The following is a 16,008-nucleotide window of genomic DNA, read 5'->3' as shown; positions in this document are numbered from 1 at the left end:
AGTTCCACATTGTTTCCATGCTGAGGCCCACCTACAGGAATAGTTGGAGCAGCTGCCTGACCCTTCCTGAGGGTCCAGGGTGGAGCCATTCTGGGTGGAACCAGAACCGGGATGGCAGGGGATGTCAGGCGAAGAGCAGGGAGGGGCTCTAGCTCTGGATGACAGCTCTGCTGATGCTGGGATAACTGGGCTCAACCAAGTCTCACAGAGTCCCCTAGATGGGGAATGCCCCAGAGCTCGAAATGGCTCCTCGTGACCCAGCTACAACCAAGTTTTCCTGTTTCTGAGAGAAGTACCCACGATGAACGGGGTTCCACCCATGTTAGGCTTCCATTCCCTTCAGATTTCTTCATTTCCCAAATCCCCATTTGGCTCCCCCCTACTATACCTCATCACCTTGTTCTCCCCTCCTTGTTCCCCCTTATATTCACAAGTCCCTCTAGTAGGGCCAGGCATACAATAGGCAAATAAGAAATAACATTTTTCGTTCCCTACCACTGGCCTTCTACTTCTGGCTTTTGTGGCCAAGATGTTTGCTTCTCACTGCAATCCCCAAAGGGCTCTCCTAATCTCTTGAAACTTTAAGACAAAATCAGAGCCATTGGGAAGGAAGAGAAGAAACTAGACAGTGGTAGAGGAGAGGGGTTCGTCTCAGCTTTCCCAATTACAAAATGAAGCCCTCAGGTCCCTCTGCCGAGGTGGTGAATCTTGGAGTGGGAGGCATGATGTGCAGGCAAGCATTTTGGAAGGGCCCAGGCTTCTCAATCCCTTGACCCTATGTCAGTCCCGCTCTGGGGAAGGGGTAGGTACACTGGGAGATGCTAAGTTGACACTGGCTTGAGAATATGTTAGAGGTGGCAATTTCTCTCTAGTTAAATGTGGGGGGACGGCTCAGGAAGATCTGGCTGTTATGCCTTTCCAAAATTTTCCCCTCATGGTTCTCTGCAAAATGGATTCCCCAGCATCCACATTCTCCATCCCTAAGGCCATTCTCCCTCCCTTCTTCCTCCCTGTATATTCTGCTGCTGTCTGCACCCTCAATAGTGACTCAGCACTACAGTCCATCTATGAGATACTAGGAGACAGTACTTTTTCACACCCTCATGGCCTCTGGACCCCAAAGCACAGTAGGACAAGCCAAAATGTGTTTATGCTTCCCCCTTGTCCAGTTAACTTCCCATGGACCTTCCTCATAGTCAGGAAAGGGGCTATCTTCTTGGGATTACTGCCTCTCATACATCCTCTGCCTATCCACAACATACATAGACAGGAACACACAGCCCCACCATTCCACTCCTAGGGAGAAGAGAGGAAAGGAGAGACAGGTATGAAGGTCAAGAGACTGTTAGTGGGGCTGAGCCAGGAGCTGTAAGACTAAAGACTTGAGAAGAAGAGCCAATTGAAGGAGAGAGAATATTTTGTAGGTGCAGAATATAAAGTATGCCATAAAGAAACTAAGGTAAAGAAAGGTCCTGCCTTGTCCTAGGTCACACCCTGAAGTGTCACTCTTCTGGGACCTCCCTTGGGAGGTTAACATGGAACTAGTCCCCCTCAGTCATGGGGGCCCAGCCCATCCCAACACATTTCCTTGCCTTATACCCCTATAAAAGGCTTCATGTGTGACAAGGGATGAGCCAGAAGGAGGTGCCTTGCCCTCCCCAGGGTTTCGGGTATATAGAGAGTGCCCTAGAGCCTTAGGAAGCATGGATACCCACAAGAACACACACAGATCCTGTGTCCACCCTTTCTCCTCAGGACTTCATCTTGCTATCAGCCTCTTACCTGAGGCTGGGGGCAGGTGCTTCGGAGGCTGCTGCTGTGATGGAACTGGTCAGCTGCTCGCCATTCATGACATCGTGGGAGGGTATAAGGGCATCCCTGCATGACCATAGGTTGCATCAGAACCAAGGCTCATGGGGGGTGAGAATGGACAGTGCACCAACTATTGACCATAAGCACCTGGAAAAGCAACAAGGAGAGATTCAGAGTTGAGACCTAGAAAAGGACTACAAACTCAACACATACCCAATGGTGCCTTGACCAGTTATGTGAATCAGTATTCAAAGCTTACTGGTCTATCCAGTAGTTTTTCCCAAGCTGCCATGTACCATAAGAGACTTTAATTATTGACCAAAGAAGTATGTGTTTATCTATTGTGCTTTGTGCTAGAGACAAAGACGATTTGCTGTCCAAGATCTCACAGCCTCGAGAAGAGGGTGGGGGAGATCGGGATGAGGGGAGGCAGTCATATAAGCCCATAACTATAATAAAATGCTTATGTAACAAGTACTATAATCAAGATTTGACCAGAAGGCTTGGGGAGCACAGACAGGGGAAAGACTTACTGTGAGAATGTGCAAAGATTTCAGAGAGAAGGCATTTGAGCCAAGTCTCAAAGGACAAGTAGATGTTTGCCTATGCAGAGAAGGGGAAACAGGGGGAAGGGTGTTCCATCAGAGGAACCCACCTATGCAAAAATGGATGTCACCAAAAAAAGCATAGCATGTTCAGAGCACAGTAAGTTCCACTTGGCTAGAGTTTAGGAGGCACAAAGATGAAAAAGACATGGTGCCTGCCCCTGAGGAGTTCACATATAGAAAGAATAGACATGGGAAAAATCAAGCCATAAACTGCTACTCATATTAATAATAGAAGTATTTATGGGAAGGAGTGAAGGGATAGATGAGGTTAGTTCTATCTGGTCATGTCAAGAAAAGTCTCCCTAGATGAAATACACTTAAGGTGAGCCATGAAAGAGAAATCAAGATTGTTAGGTGGGAGAGATAAGACAAAGTAATAATAATTAATAATAATAATAATAATAATAATAATAATTCCAAACAGCACAAAATGAAATGTATGGTGTGAGGAGCAGCAGATGAGGCGGGTCATGGCCAGATTGGGTCATGCCTTGAATGATAAGTGGAAAATTCTGGGCTTTATCTTGTAGGCAATAGGGAGGCACTGAAGATTTTAAGCAGGGAGTGACTCAAGCAGATTTGCATTTTAGAAAGAACCCTCTGCCTGCCTTGTGGAGTAATTCTCCCTAGGGAAGAACCCATTGGGAAGCCCTTCTAATTGGCAAGCACTGCAACAGTGAGGAGGGAGCAGAGGGTGAGGATTATGAGATACTTACCAAAGAGGTAAAATACATTGAGCTCCGTGATCAATTGAATGTGAAGAGTAAAGGAGGTGGAGGAATAAAAAGTTTCTAATTTGGGACCTGGGTTGATAATGTTGCCAACAGCAAGAGAGGGAAGACAGGAGAAGGAGCAAATTTGGTGTGGTTGGGGGTGAGGGCAGTGTTCCATAATAAGCCATGCTGGGGCAGTGTTCCATGACAAGCTATGCTTGAGACACGTTCAGCTTTAGATGAGCTGAGAAAAGGAAGATATGAGTGAAAAAGTTAGATGTGCAAACCAGTTGACAGTTTAGTGAATGTGCACAAGTGGGATGAGAATGGGTAACAAAGACAATGTTTACAAATGCTAAAAGTGATAGCCTTTAGTGTTGGGCAGGCAAACCCCGATCCAAAGAGTAGGGAGTGAGCATCTTTGATTCCCGATGTTGATGATTAAAGAGCCACCATTTTTAGTCTCTATTTCGGTGGTTCCCAACATTTTAAGTATAAGGGCCCCTTAAGATTAAAAAAAAAAGAATTTCACTTCACCCACTCATACCTACAATAGTAGCTGTACTTTTAGTACTTACAGAGTGAGAAAAAACATTAATACATTTAAAGATCTATAGACTTCTTGCATTGAGAGTCCTTCCCCCCTCCTTAGGGGTCCTTGGTCTGAGACTGGGGACTGTTAAAGATCATAAAGATGAAAGAGTTTATGGTCTGAGGGACAGTTTATGAGTCTCAAGAGATTACACAGCTACATAACTCCTCATGCCCAAGGAGATTCTCCAAAGAATGGTTGAAAAGATGGCTCCCCTCTTATCTGACACCAACATAACATAATTAGTAACTTGGATAAAAAATGAAGTATTACTCTAGATGTGTTATAAGCATGAAGGCTACAAAAGGTTTGCCTTCAGAACTTTTTTATGTTAACATGTTTATTTTTGCTGACTACACAAGTAATGCATGTTCTTTATAGGAAAACTGGAAAATCCAAAAAAATCACAAGGATGAAAATTAAAATAACCTATAATACTACTACCCAGAAATAGCTACTACTAATAAGTGTGAAGACTTGTAGTAGTTTTTCTATGAAAAAAACTATATCCATACAATCTGCAGTTGTCATCCTATGATACAGATCACATTGCGCTTTTTTCATTGGCCATTTATATCATGACCATTTTAGAATGTCACTAACTATTCCCCTAAAACATGATTTCTAATGGCTGCAAAGGTGACAGAGCACTATGCTTGAGGCCATTGGCTTTGGTATTATACAGACATAGATTCAGACCCACACTACTCACCCTGTGACCTGGGATGAGTTAACCTCTCTGAACTTCAGTGTCCTCATCAGCAAAAGGGAGATGACAACGATATTGCCTTCACAGAATTATTAAAATTAATAATGTATCTAAATAACTTGGCACAGTGTCTGGCAATAGTACACTGCTAAATAAGTGTTAGCTGTAAACATTGTTGTATACTATTCAGGTGAGTAGATTGAGTAGATATACCATAATTTTAACAAGTAGCTGTAAGTCACACTGCCATGAACAGCCTTATGCATATCTGTGATTCTTTTCTTATGATAATTTCCTAGAAGGGAGAATTCCCGGACCAAAGGGTATGAACCAATTTCAGGCTCATGATGCATATTTCTAAATTGCCTTAGAAGAAATAGATCACTTTATACTAACACCAGCAATGTATGAGAATGCCAGTTTCCTGGCACACTTGCCAACAGTGAGTATTCTTATTTTTAAAAAATCTTTGCCGGGGCACTTGGGTGGCTCAGTGGGTTAAGCTGTTGCCTTTGGCTCGAATCATGATCTCAGGGTCCTAGGATCGAGTCCCACCTCGGGCTTTCTGCTCAGCGAGGAGCCTGCTTCCCCCTCTCTCTCTGCCTGCCTCTCTGCCTACTTGTGATCTCTGTCAAATAAATAAAATCTTTTTTAAAAATAAAATAAAATATCTTTCCTAATTTTATAAGAGAAGATGGCATCTTGGAAAGTTCTCTGTATTTCCTTAATTGCTAATGATGCTTAACCTTTGCCCAACATTTTTGGTGACCAGTTGTGTTTCTTCTTTCATGAACTATCTCTTTGTCTCTTCTGAGATTCAACTCTCTACAAACTAACTTCCTTCCTTCTTATTCTTCTACTGACCTGATGTCTGGTTGATGCTTCACAAAACAAAAATAAAACAAACACAGACAGAGAATTCAGATCTTCTAGTCCCAGTGAAGGAAGAGAAGGCCTAAACTCTTTCTGGTCCTACCTTGACTATTCTCTGCTGTTTTCAGACTTTGCCACTGACTGCGACATCAAGTCATTTCACCTCTCTAGACCTTGGTTTGTAACCCTGTAAAACATTAACGTGTAAGACTAGCATTCCCTGTGTTTGTAGAGCGTGTTTTGTAGCCTGCTGTGCTGTCGTTCTTGATCCTCAGTGCTACCTGGTCTGGTTGGCCCAGCCAGAGTTATGATCTTATTTGAGAGATGAAGATGCTGATATACAAGTAAGCCTGAGTCTCCTGACTCCTGGTCAGTGCTCTTTGTTCTATAAAAATATTCTTCCTTCTGCCTCTCAGTTTACCTCCATGATGTCCCACATTTCCACCTGTATATACCGATTCTCTTCCTGTTCCTCCTTTTAATTTGCAGAGGCTGGGAGGAATTGGAGATGAATCTTAGTCTCCAGATGGCCAAGTGTAGGAAATGAGACATATTTTTAAAAAGTATAACTTAAGGGGGGAAAAATGATTCAGACCTTATGTGGGACACAGAAACCATGCCATGAGAGGTCACAGATGAGGAAGCATGTGCCTTAAATTGGAGGGATTTAGGATGTATTTATGGACGAGATCCTTTTGAGCTGAGGTAAGAGAGAAGATGTGTACACATGGAGTAGTGTGAAGGATGCTTTGAGGGTAGAGTTAAATCTTCTCTGTTCTTCTCTAAGGATCCTGCTAGATACCAACCTGTGGCTTTTTGCTACTAGGAACACTCTTTCTGGTTTTCAAAGCCACAGACAGGCCCTTTCAGAAAGACTCAGCAGGGGAAATGTTATTCCTCTTGGGCAGAGAGAAAAGTTTTAAAAACCTTTGGGAAATACCAGGATTCTAACATGAAAGCAAAATTGTGGCTATTGGAGGACGATGTTTATGTCTGATATTTATTTCTATTCCACATATTTTTATAAGACGGTGCCAAGTACATAGCAGGCACTCGGTGAATGTTTCCTGACTTGATTTATGGAATTGAACTCCAATTAGGTCAGTGTACAGGTCCTCAACTTTGTAGGTACAAATCCCAGAAGGTATGAAGAAAAGCACTTTGGATACACGTATTTATCTACATTTGTGTGAAGTGATGTATACAGAATGTTAGCATTTGAAGCAAGTCTTGAAGTGGCAAACGAAATTGCAAACAACCTAAATTTCCATTACCAGGGGACTAGTTAAATAAATACTGATATATCCAAACAATGGAACTCTATACAGTGGTTAAAAACACAAGTAACAGGGCCCCTGGGTGTCTCAGTGGGTTAAGCCTCTGCCTTCGGCTCAGGTCATGACCTCAGGGTCCTGGGATTGAGCCCCGCATCAGGCTCTCTGCTCAGCGGGGAGCCTGCTTCTCCCCCCACCTCTCTCTCTGCCTGCCTCTCTGCCTCCTTGTGATCTCTGTCTGTCAAATAAATAAATAAATAATTCTTTAAAAAAAGACACAAGTAATAACACTTTATGTGACAATATGGAATAACCTCTCAGGGAACAATTTTAAGTAAAAAGAAAAGAAGAAAAAATAAGGTAGTTAGTTCACATTTGTGTAAAACCAAAAGGAAAATATGTGCTTATCGATGCAAAAAATTTACATGCGATAAAATAAAAGCATACAAAAGAATCTGTTAATATTGATTGCCTTTGGATAAGGGAGCCAATTGGCTACCAGACAGAGGTGGGAGAATTCCCTCCACTCTTTCGGGATTTTCTCTCTTTTTATGTTTTTTAAAGGTTTTTAATTATTTGACAGAGAGATAGCACAAGCAGGCAGAGCGGCAGGCAGAGGGAGAGGGAGAAGCAGGCTCTCTGCCGAACAGGGAGCCTGACGTGGGGCTCGATCCCAGGACCCCAAGATCATGACCTGAGCTGAAGGCAGCCGCTTAACCGACTGAGACACCCAGGCACTCCTGGATTTTCTCTCTTTTTAAACCTGAGAAATATAATATACTTACAAAGAGTGCATAAGGCAGATGTGTAAAATATACTGAAATATAAAGCAAATTCCCATATAGTCACTGCTTGGGTTGAAAAACAGAATAATTACCCACACCTACAAAAGCCCTGGGCCACCTACAAGAGATATTGTTTGTACTGAACATCCTTTCGTACCCTGCCAATATATTAGCTACTTAACAGCCACTTCTTCCCTCCCTTCCCACTCCTCAAAAACATGCTGTGGACGTCTTCAACTGTTTTCTGTAAAGATTACTGTAGTGGCTTTTCCACAGCCAGCTAAATAAGAACAGTTAAAACTCATTGTACCCTATGTTTTATATCATTAACTAATCAGTCTATAGAATCAACTCATTTAATCTTTGCCACAGCCCCATGAAGTGGTTGCTACTGTCTTCATTGGACAGAGGAACAGAGGCAGTAAGTAAACGGTTCAAAGTGACACTGTGAATTATGGGGTGAGGAGCTGGGATTTGTATCTGAGGCAGAAGTGTTCCAGAGCACAAGTTCTTCACTGTGAACACTATTCTGCCTTTGGAACTTCTAGAACCCAGGCCCTGAGGCATTGTAGTCATGGACCCCTAGCAAGCAGAGATTTTTTTTTTTTTTTTTTTTGCTATGGACCACCAGGTGAGAGCCCAAGCACTTAACTAGGCTGTTCCCCACCCAGGCAAAGACACAAGCAATTAAGAGGACACAGTGAGTCTGGGATTTGGGGGATCACCCAGCTGGTAAACCCTACACAGCTTTTTGGTGACTTTCCTAGGACATCCGAGAACTAAAATTCTGGTCAACTCTCCTAGTCTGACCTCTGAGCTCCTCCTGTGCCTTAGAACTCAGTAGTAGTAAATGAACAAATAAAGTCTTTCCCCCTAGGAACTAGAGAAGTCTAAGCATCTATCCTACAGAAATACTTGCAGAAATGGGTGAGGGTATCTGCTGCAGTATTGTTTGCAATCACAAAACTCTGCAGTCGACTCAAGTGCTCATTACCAGGGGACTGGTTAAGTGGGCTATTGTCAGAGAGGTGGCACAGTGTAACAGGTAAGGGTGTGGGCTCTGAGCCAGGACAACCAGGTTTGCATCCTGCCTCCACTACTCATCAGCACAGATTTAGACAAGCCCCCTGACCTTACCGTGCATCAGTCCCTGCATCTGTAAACCCGGGATAAGGAAAAGACCTACCTCATAGCCCGGTTGCAAGTTCATTCATGCTTTCTGACATCTAGTAAGTACTCACATCTTACCTATTACTACAGCCACTCGTGAAATGAAATATTATGTAGCTGTTAAAAAGAGGTAGATCCGGCACCTGGTAGGTTAAGCGTCTGCCTTTGGCTCAGGTCATGATCCCGGGGTCCTGGGATTGAGTCCCACATCGGGGTCCCTGCTCGGGGGAGCCTGCTTTTTCCTCTCCCTCTGCCTCTCCTGCTTGTGCTCTCTCTCTCTCTCTCAAATGAATAAATAAAATCTTTTTTAAAAAGAGAGAGAGATCTATATATACTGATGTGAACAGATATTGAAGATACATATTTTAGATAAAAGAAAATAAGTTCAGAATCATATGTCTGAGAGAGCACCAATTATGCAAAAAGCTTTTGAAAAACATCTACATGAGCATGTGCATAGAAAGAAAGCCTGCAAGGAGACACAAAGCTGCTCAGCAACAGTATTTTTGGAGAATTGTGTGAGGGGGACTCTCCCTTTGAATTTATATACCTTGCGTATGTATATATACACACAAACATATGTATACATAGATACATACACATACTTTTATATGTATTTTATACCAAGTGTTTATTATTCTTGGGAGAAAAATAAATAAATAGGGAAGACTTTTAAATCAATGAGAGGTTTGGCAAAGAACACAGCAGTGGGAAGAAGACCCCCTTCCCATGTGCTATAGATTCCTCTCTCCAATCCGAGGTAACAATGAATGATGGCGTCCTCTCTCACAGCATTGCCTTTCTACCTGACAGCATGGCACCAAGAGAGAAGACACACATCTCACAGGTACCGAACCTTGTTATGTGTTCCTAAAATAATTCTTGCAATGTAGCCAAAAACTGAGGTTCTGCTTCAGATGCTCTCACTTAATGAATAAATCATGGAGACTCGGAGTGTCAAACTGGAAGGAGCCTTAGAGATTATCTAGACCAACCCCCTCATTTATTTTTTTTAAGCTTTTATTTCTTTATTTGACAGAGAGATAAAACCAGAGAGCACAAGCAGGGGGAGAATGGCAGAAAGAGAGTGAGAAGCAGGCTCCTCTCTGGGTGGAGAACTGGATGCAGGGCTCGATCCCACTGATGAGGGGGCTCGATCTCAGGCGCCTGGGATCATGATCTCAGCTGAAGGCAGATGCTTGGCCAACTGAGGCACCCAAGTGCCCCCAAACCCCTCATTTACAAACAGAAAGAATGAAATGTGTTCCTGAGAACACATAGTTGTCAAGGAATTTCAAGATGAAGTGTATTCTCCAGTGAAAAGAATCAGAGATCCATCCCCATGGGGAGCATTTTATTGTAAGGCCAATTAATGCAATACATCTGAAACCTTTAAACACTGGGGTGGGAGTATAAGTTAGTCAACCAATTTGGAGAGCAATTTGACAATATCTCCCGAAGGTGAATATTTTCATACCCTGTGATGGGACAATTCCTTTCTAGATATATATGCAATAGCAACAGTCACATAAGAATATCTACAAAAGAATGATAAGGATAGCTCGAACTGTGAGCCAAAAACCAGAAACAGCCTAAATGTCCATAAATAGCAGAATGGATGAATAAATGATGGCATATTCATTAAGTGGAATGCTATACAGTAGTGAAAAAATAAGTGACCTTGTCACATGTCCCAACACGGATGATTCACAAAAGTAACACTGCAAATATAACACAAATGTAACCATGCAAAGAAATGGTATCTGCTGTTTAAAGACACATATGTATGTAGCTAAAGTATAAATAAGTGCATGAGAATCATAAGTACCAAATGCAGGACACAGTGGTTACTTCAGAGGGAGGTGGTGTGGGGAGGAGGAAGTTTTAACCATAGAAGGACAGACAGAGGGTTTCAATTCTACTGGTGACGTTTTCTTCTTAGGCTGGGTGGTGGGCATTCTGATTCTTGTTACGTTATTCTTTGCATCTTTTTGGCATAGATAAAATTTTCACAGTACATTGGTTGAAAGAATGCAACAAATCCCATGCTGAAAAGAATCCATACTTTTCAGATATAACAAAACACTAAAAGAAATGTGTAAGATACCCATGCTGCCCTCCAAATGACAAGATTATCCCTTAAACCTGTTCCATTTTCCTGTGACTAGTTTCACAGGAGGGAACCTGCTGTAGAAGCTGCCCTAGAGACCGAGAATCAGGAGATGAGGGTTCCACACTCTCAGATACTCATTAGCTTTGCCTAGGAGACCAATTTGATGCATCTATTACTTTCTCATTGAAAAAGGCAGAGGGACGCCTGGGTGGCTCAGTGGGTTAAGCCTCTGCCTTTGGCTCAGGTCATGATCCCAGGGTCCTGGGATCGAGCCCCACATCGGGCTCTCTTCTCCATGGAGAGCCTGCTTTCTCCTCCCTCTCTGCCTACTTATGATCTCTGTCTGTCAAATAAATAAATAAAATCTTAAAAAAAAAAAGAAAAAGGCAGAATTGGACTAGATTATCTTATTAAGTTTTTTCCATGTGACAAATTCTCCCAGCTTCTTTCTTTGTTTGTTTGGCTTTGTCTTTTTGAGCAGCAATTCCCAAAACCGTGTCTGCAAGATTCTGAAGGGCTTTCCATGTAGAAGAGAGTTCCTTGGTCAAATCCGTTTGCGAGCTGCTGTGTTAAACAAAATTAAACGGATTTATTTATGGCAGTCCGGCTCAGAGCCTTTTTGTTATGCTTATGTACACGGTGACTCTCTTAGGAGGAGAATTCGGTCTTGAAGCATTTTCCAAAAAAAATTATTGGACCACAGAACGCACCCCCACACCACCACCACCACCACTCCTTATTTTAAAACAGAATCTATTAACATTCTCTCAGAACAGCGTTCTGTGAGACATCAGTGTGGTAAGTGCTGTCCTAGAAGGGATTTGTCTCACTTGCTATTTCAGTTGCGGATGTGTGTTTAGAATCCCTTATAAGGGAGGAATGGTATAGCTCCCATAGAGTGGGTTTCTCCTGATTGTCCTTGGCAAGTTTGGAAGGATATCTGCTTGGGCTTCGTGAGGGAGAGCCCCTCCTATCTGGCACTGGGGCAGATAGAACCTCAGAAACTTCTGGGGAATCTATACTTAGAAGTGCTGCATCCCAGATACACTCTCTAATTCTGGCTCTTGGGCCTTTGCTAAGTTTGCTGCTTCAAGCCATACTTCCTCCTCTGGGTGGTTTTGGAACTGAAGGGTGCTCTGGCGCAGAGCTCCAGACAGACTTGGCAAGAGACCAGAATGACTGGGGAAACAACTTTCCATGTATCTTCTTCCCCCCAGCAAGAGTTTATAGGAAGCAGGACTGCAAGGAAGAGGTGTATCCACCCAGGAAAAGAGGGGCTCTGTCTTCTTTGGGGGACAGAATACTTATCACTTTCACTCACAGCACCTCCTTTTCAGGGAGGGTTTCCTTAGAAGGCTCCCAAGTTCTCTGGAACCATCTCCCCACCTAAATCCCAGAGTGGGGGAAAAATCTCCTGAGGTTGGTGGTTCCCACAGGGCCTTTTAAAAGGTGATTTACCTGAGGGCCTTTAATCTAGAAACAAGGATTCCTTTTGGAAAAGTCAGGAACTCAGGTGAACTAGACCTAGAGCTTTCTAAAGACTTTCGGTTCTTTTGAACGATCAAAAAGAGAACGTATGAGAAAAGTATGTTCTCTTCCATTCGGCATGCACCATGCTCTTGATGGAAACAGGCAGCGGCTGATTCACCCCAGTCCAGCCCAGCCACCTGCTTGAACCCAAAACCCAGGAGGCCTGGCCCTACCTGCTTACCACAGGCGGGAGAAACCTTAGCTACCCACACAGTCTCAGGCACACTTACCAGGCTGGGGCGTTGGGCCTGGTGTCAGGAAAGGTAAGGAGCCTAGAAGGAACAGGGTGTTTGACGTCAGGAGAGGTGAGCCCCACTGCAAAGCATGCCAAGCTATGCTCTCAAGAGTGGAGAGGTACCTCCTGATCGTGGGGCGGGGGGGGGGGGGGGACCAAGGGAAGAAGCGAAGGGGAAAATGCCACAGAGAAGATGAATTGAACCAGGAAGTAAGGGCGGAGATTAGGATGTGCCTTCAACACCCAGCTCCCAAGGCAGAGCCCAGTTTACTCCAGGGAGGCACTCCTGTGTCCTGTCTGCCGACTAGACGTTCATTTGCTCAGGAAACCTGCTCTGAGGTCCCAGGGTTCCTCCCTCCTCCCTTTTCAGCCTGGGCTTTCCACACCCCTTCCCTTCCCTCCCACCAGGAAATCCACCCTTGGACAAAAAGCATGTCATTGAGAACAAACACAAATGAGCAAACAAACAAGCCAGCAAACAAGGAAAGAAATGATAGCCCTCTCCTCTCTAAGAAGCAAACTGTGGACCTTCCTCTTATTCATTAGTTGCTCAAATTGGCTTTGAGTTTCTGTTGTTCCTGGGCACCTTCTTTTCTCCCCCCCGCCCTCCCCCAATCCAAGCACTAGCTACTTCATTGTGGGCATTTTTTTTAAATGCAAGTTTTCCCCCAAAGGCGCATGCAGGCAGCAGGCAAGGAGACACACACACACACACACACACACACACACACACACAATCTCTGGAGCTTCCCTTCCCTCAGTCATTTCCCCTCAGCCTGCCGAAAAAGGGCGAGGCTGGGGAATCATTTTTCCGTGGCCTACCTTCTGATTCCGGCAGGTCTGAGGAGCTGGCTGCAACTGGGAGCTGGGAGGCTGGCGCCGGGCTGCCTCTGTGAATCAGCAAAGAAGTCCCTGAGACAGGGATGCCGACGGCTGCTGTATGCACACTCTCCCTCCGTCTCTCCCACCGTCCTGCCCTCTTCTCTTTCTCTCTCCTCCTCCTCCCCTCTCTGAGCTGCTGTGTGTTGCTATGCAATCACATTGGGACTCACAGCATCGCTCCGACCTCGGGCAAAGATACCCTTGACTAGGCAAAGGCAGAAAGAGCAAGGACAGTTTTGTAAAACTACCAGAGCCTTCGCAGCTCTCTTCAGAGATTTCAATTCATTAGAAGCAGAGGAGGAAAGCGGAAGAGGCTGAGAGGCAGAGGGGGAGACAGGGAGAGGGGGAGAGGCTTCCACTGGGGAGGAGGAGACAAAAGAGGCCCGGAGATCAATACAAGCGGCTGAGTGAGGAGCCTGGGCCCCAACTTCCACAAATCTAGCCCAGAGCCAAAGCGAACTTTGGAGCCAGCTGCTGGCAGGGTCCCTCAGTAGCCAGTCCAGGATTCAGCTTCTGTATTGGAGGTTGAAACACTGTGCTCTAGAATTGTCAGTGGTACCCAAGGTACAGTCTTGGGCGAGGGTGGACCTCCAGTCACCCAAAGTTCTCTGCTCACCCCTGTTAGAGCTACGTGGAGAAAAACACCTCCACGATGAGGGAAACAAAGGGGACATTGAATGACTGGAGAAAATATATTTCCTCCATGCCTCTCTTCAGCAACTATCCCAGTCATTCTCCCTCCTTCTGTCCATACCAGCCCCTTACTCCTCGATCACCCTTGTTGAAGAGAAGAGGGTATAAGGCCCAAATGCCCTGAGAGAAGCCAGAAAATCCACTAAAGGGACAGAGGGGATTATAGCCCTTTACAGAGTGCCTGGCACCTTGTAGTTTACTTAGTATTTGTTAAATGAGTAAATTGGATGGATAGATGGATTGAATAGCAGTCAAAAAGTCACCATCACCAGGGGTGCCTGGGTGGCTCAGTTGTTAAGTGTCTCTCCTGGGCTCAGGTCATGATCCTGGGGTCCTGGGATGGAGCCCTGTGTTGGGCTCCCTGCTCCACAAGGGGCCTGCTTCTCCCCTTCCCCCTGCTTGTGTGCTCATTCACACACAAGCTCGCTTTCTCTCTCTCTCTCTCAAATAAATAAATAATCTTTTAAAAAAATCACGATCCCCATCCTCCTACACAAACATACTCATATGTAGAGCTCTAGCAGCTCCAGGCCAGGGCAAAGGATAAGAGAAGCATTCTTCTTTCCTCCTTCCACTTCTGAGAACAGGGTGCATGAAAGAGAGAAAGACTGGTTTGGGGGGGGCGGTTGGGGTGTTGCTTAACTTCAGTGATTTGCATCTAAAAGTTCTATAAGCTCTGATGGCACTGGAATGTAGATCAGAGCACACATTCATACCCTGGCGCAAAGGACTTGGGTCTAGTGTTTACAAAGTGTCTACAGGGACTGAGTATTATTATTGTTGTTATTGAAAATCCTCAGCTAGGAAATAATTAGTGTATAAGTTATGTGTGTGTTTTCTTTTGAGATGAGATTTCTAAAAAACTTCAGCTGCTGGTTTCAGTACAAGTTTAATGAATCTCTATAATACAAGCAAACAAAATGGGAACCAAATGACCCCCTTCGTCCCCCCCCCCCATAGGATTTCACTGCTGTGTGAGCGGTCCCTCGTGCTTGGCCAAAACAGTAGCAGCCAGGCCCCCATGCAGGCGCAGAAAGGGCCTTTCATTTCTGAAGGAACTTTTGGAAGGACATCTGGCTTCTCAATCTACGCACCCTCAACGAAGCATTTCTTAGCTACCCAACCTAGCCCTGGACTGGCCCTGAGTCCCAGCTCCAGTCTCAGCCATGGCAGCTTGCTGGGCTTCTCAACACCATCCAGACCTAGGGCCCCAGGAGTCCTTTACAGGTGACTTGGAATGCCCTGGAAAGGAGAGTTGGCTTGAAGAAAGCCCAGAGGGAACACTCTGAGAAATTATTTGGGCTCGCACAGATGCAGAATGTCTACAACAGACATACACCAAATCCATGGGGACCTGACTCACTACTCAGCCAGGCACCAGCTCACCAATAGGCCAAACAAAACCAGAGTTTGGGTCTAGAAGGAGGAAGGAGAATGAGCTCCTGGTACTTGCTCCCACTTTGACAGCAGGCGGCCTTATCTAGATCACAAGGGGCCCTTGGAATGATCCTTTTCTTTTTCTACCTCAAGAGAAATCATTTAGGCTGCAGATACAAAAGGACAGTACGTGCCCCTGTAAAAATAAGCCCACAGAGTTTGTTTTAAGGGGTATAAGAAAAGGCTTCACCAAATCTCTTTCCCACTGACCTCATCATGACCGAGAATCCTCCCTTCCTTATTTCGCTGTTTATGGCATCAATGGCTCCTGTGAAAATGGGAATGTTACCTATGAGACAAAAAACATTAGGCCATTATCAGCTAGCTATTAGATTATACTAGTAATGATAATAATGGTTAATGTTATTGAGCATATACTATAAGGTAGGCACTGTTTGAAGTGCTTTGTACACATTATTTGCTCATTTTATCCTCACAACACATTTAAAATAGTTTTTTTTAATCCCCTCCCCAACTTTATAGATAAAGCACTGTGACATAGTAAGGTTAAATGACTTGTCCAAGGTTACACACCTAATGTGTTATGGAGGTTAAGACTTATTCTAGATCTCTCTGGACAAT

The 16,008-nt window shown here is 44.4% G+C and overlaps 1 protein-coding gene across 3 annotated transcripts in view; it reads right to left on the bottom strand.

The window, feature by feature from the left end:
• DRP2 (dystrophin related protein 2) overlaps window positions 1-13,577 on the bottom strand; it is a 41,053-nt gene extending 27,476 nt beyond the window's left edge. For 2 of the 3 annotated variants that reach the window (XM_045994464.1, XM_045994466.1), the window contains exons 1-3: window positions 13,237-13,577; window positions 12,410-12,451; window positions 1,783-1,959 (exon numbers count right to left, since the gene is read on the bottom strand). In XM_045994464.1, coding sequence (XP_045850420.1) covers window positions 1,783-1,899 — 117 coding nt within the window. In that variant the 5' untranslated portion in view covers window positions 1,900-1,959; window positions 12,410-12,451; window positions 13,237-13,577. The remainder of the gene's footprint in view (window positions 1-1,782; window positions 1,960-12,409; window positions 12,452-13,236) is intronic. The other variant, XM_045994465.1, reaches the window with a different exon arrangement.
• Window positions 13,578-16,008: the final 2,431 nt, after the last annotated feature.

Source organism: Meles meles, chromosome X, assembly GCF_922984935.1.
Source record: "Meles meles chromosome X, mMelMel3.1 paternal haplotype, whole genome shotgun sequence".
Lineage (NCBI taxonomy): Eukaryota > Metazoa > Chordata > Mammalia > Carnivora > Mustelidae > Meles > Meles meles.
This window is presented reverse-complemented; position numbering and strand designations above follow the sequence as displayed.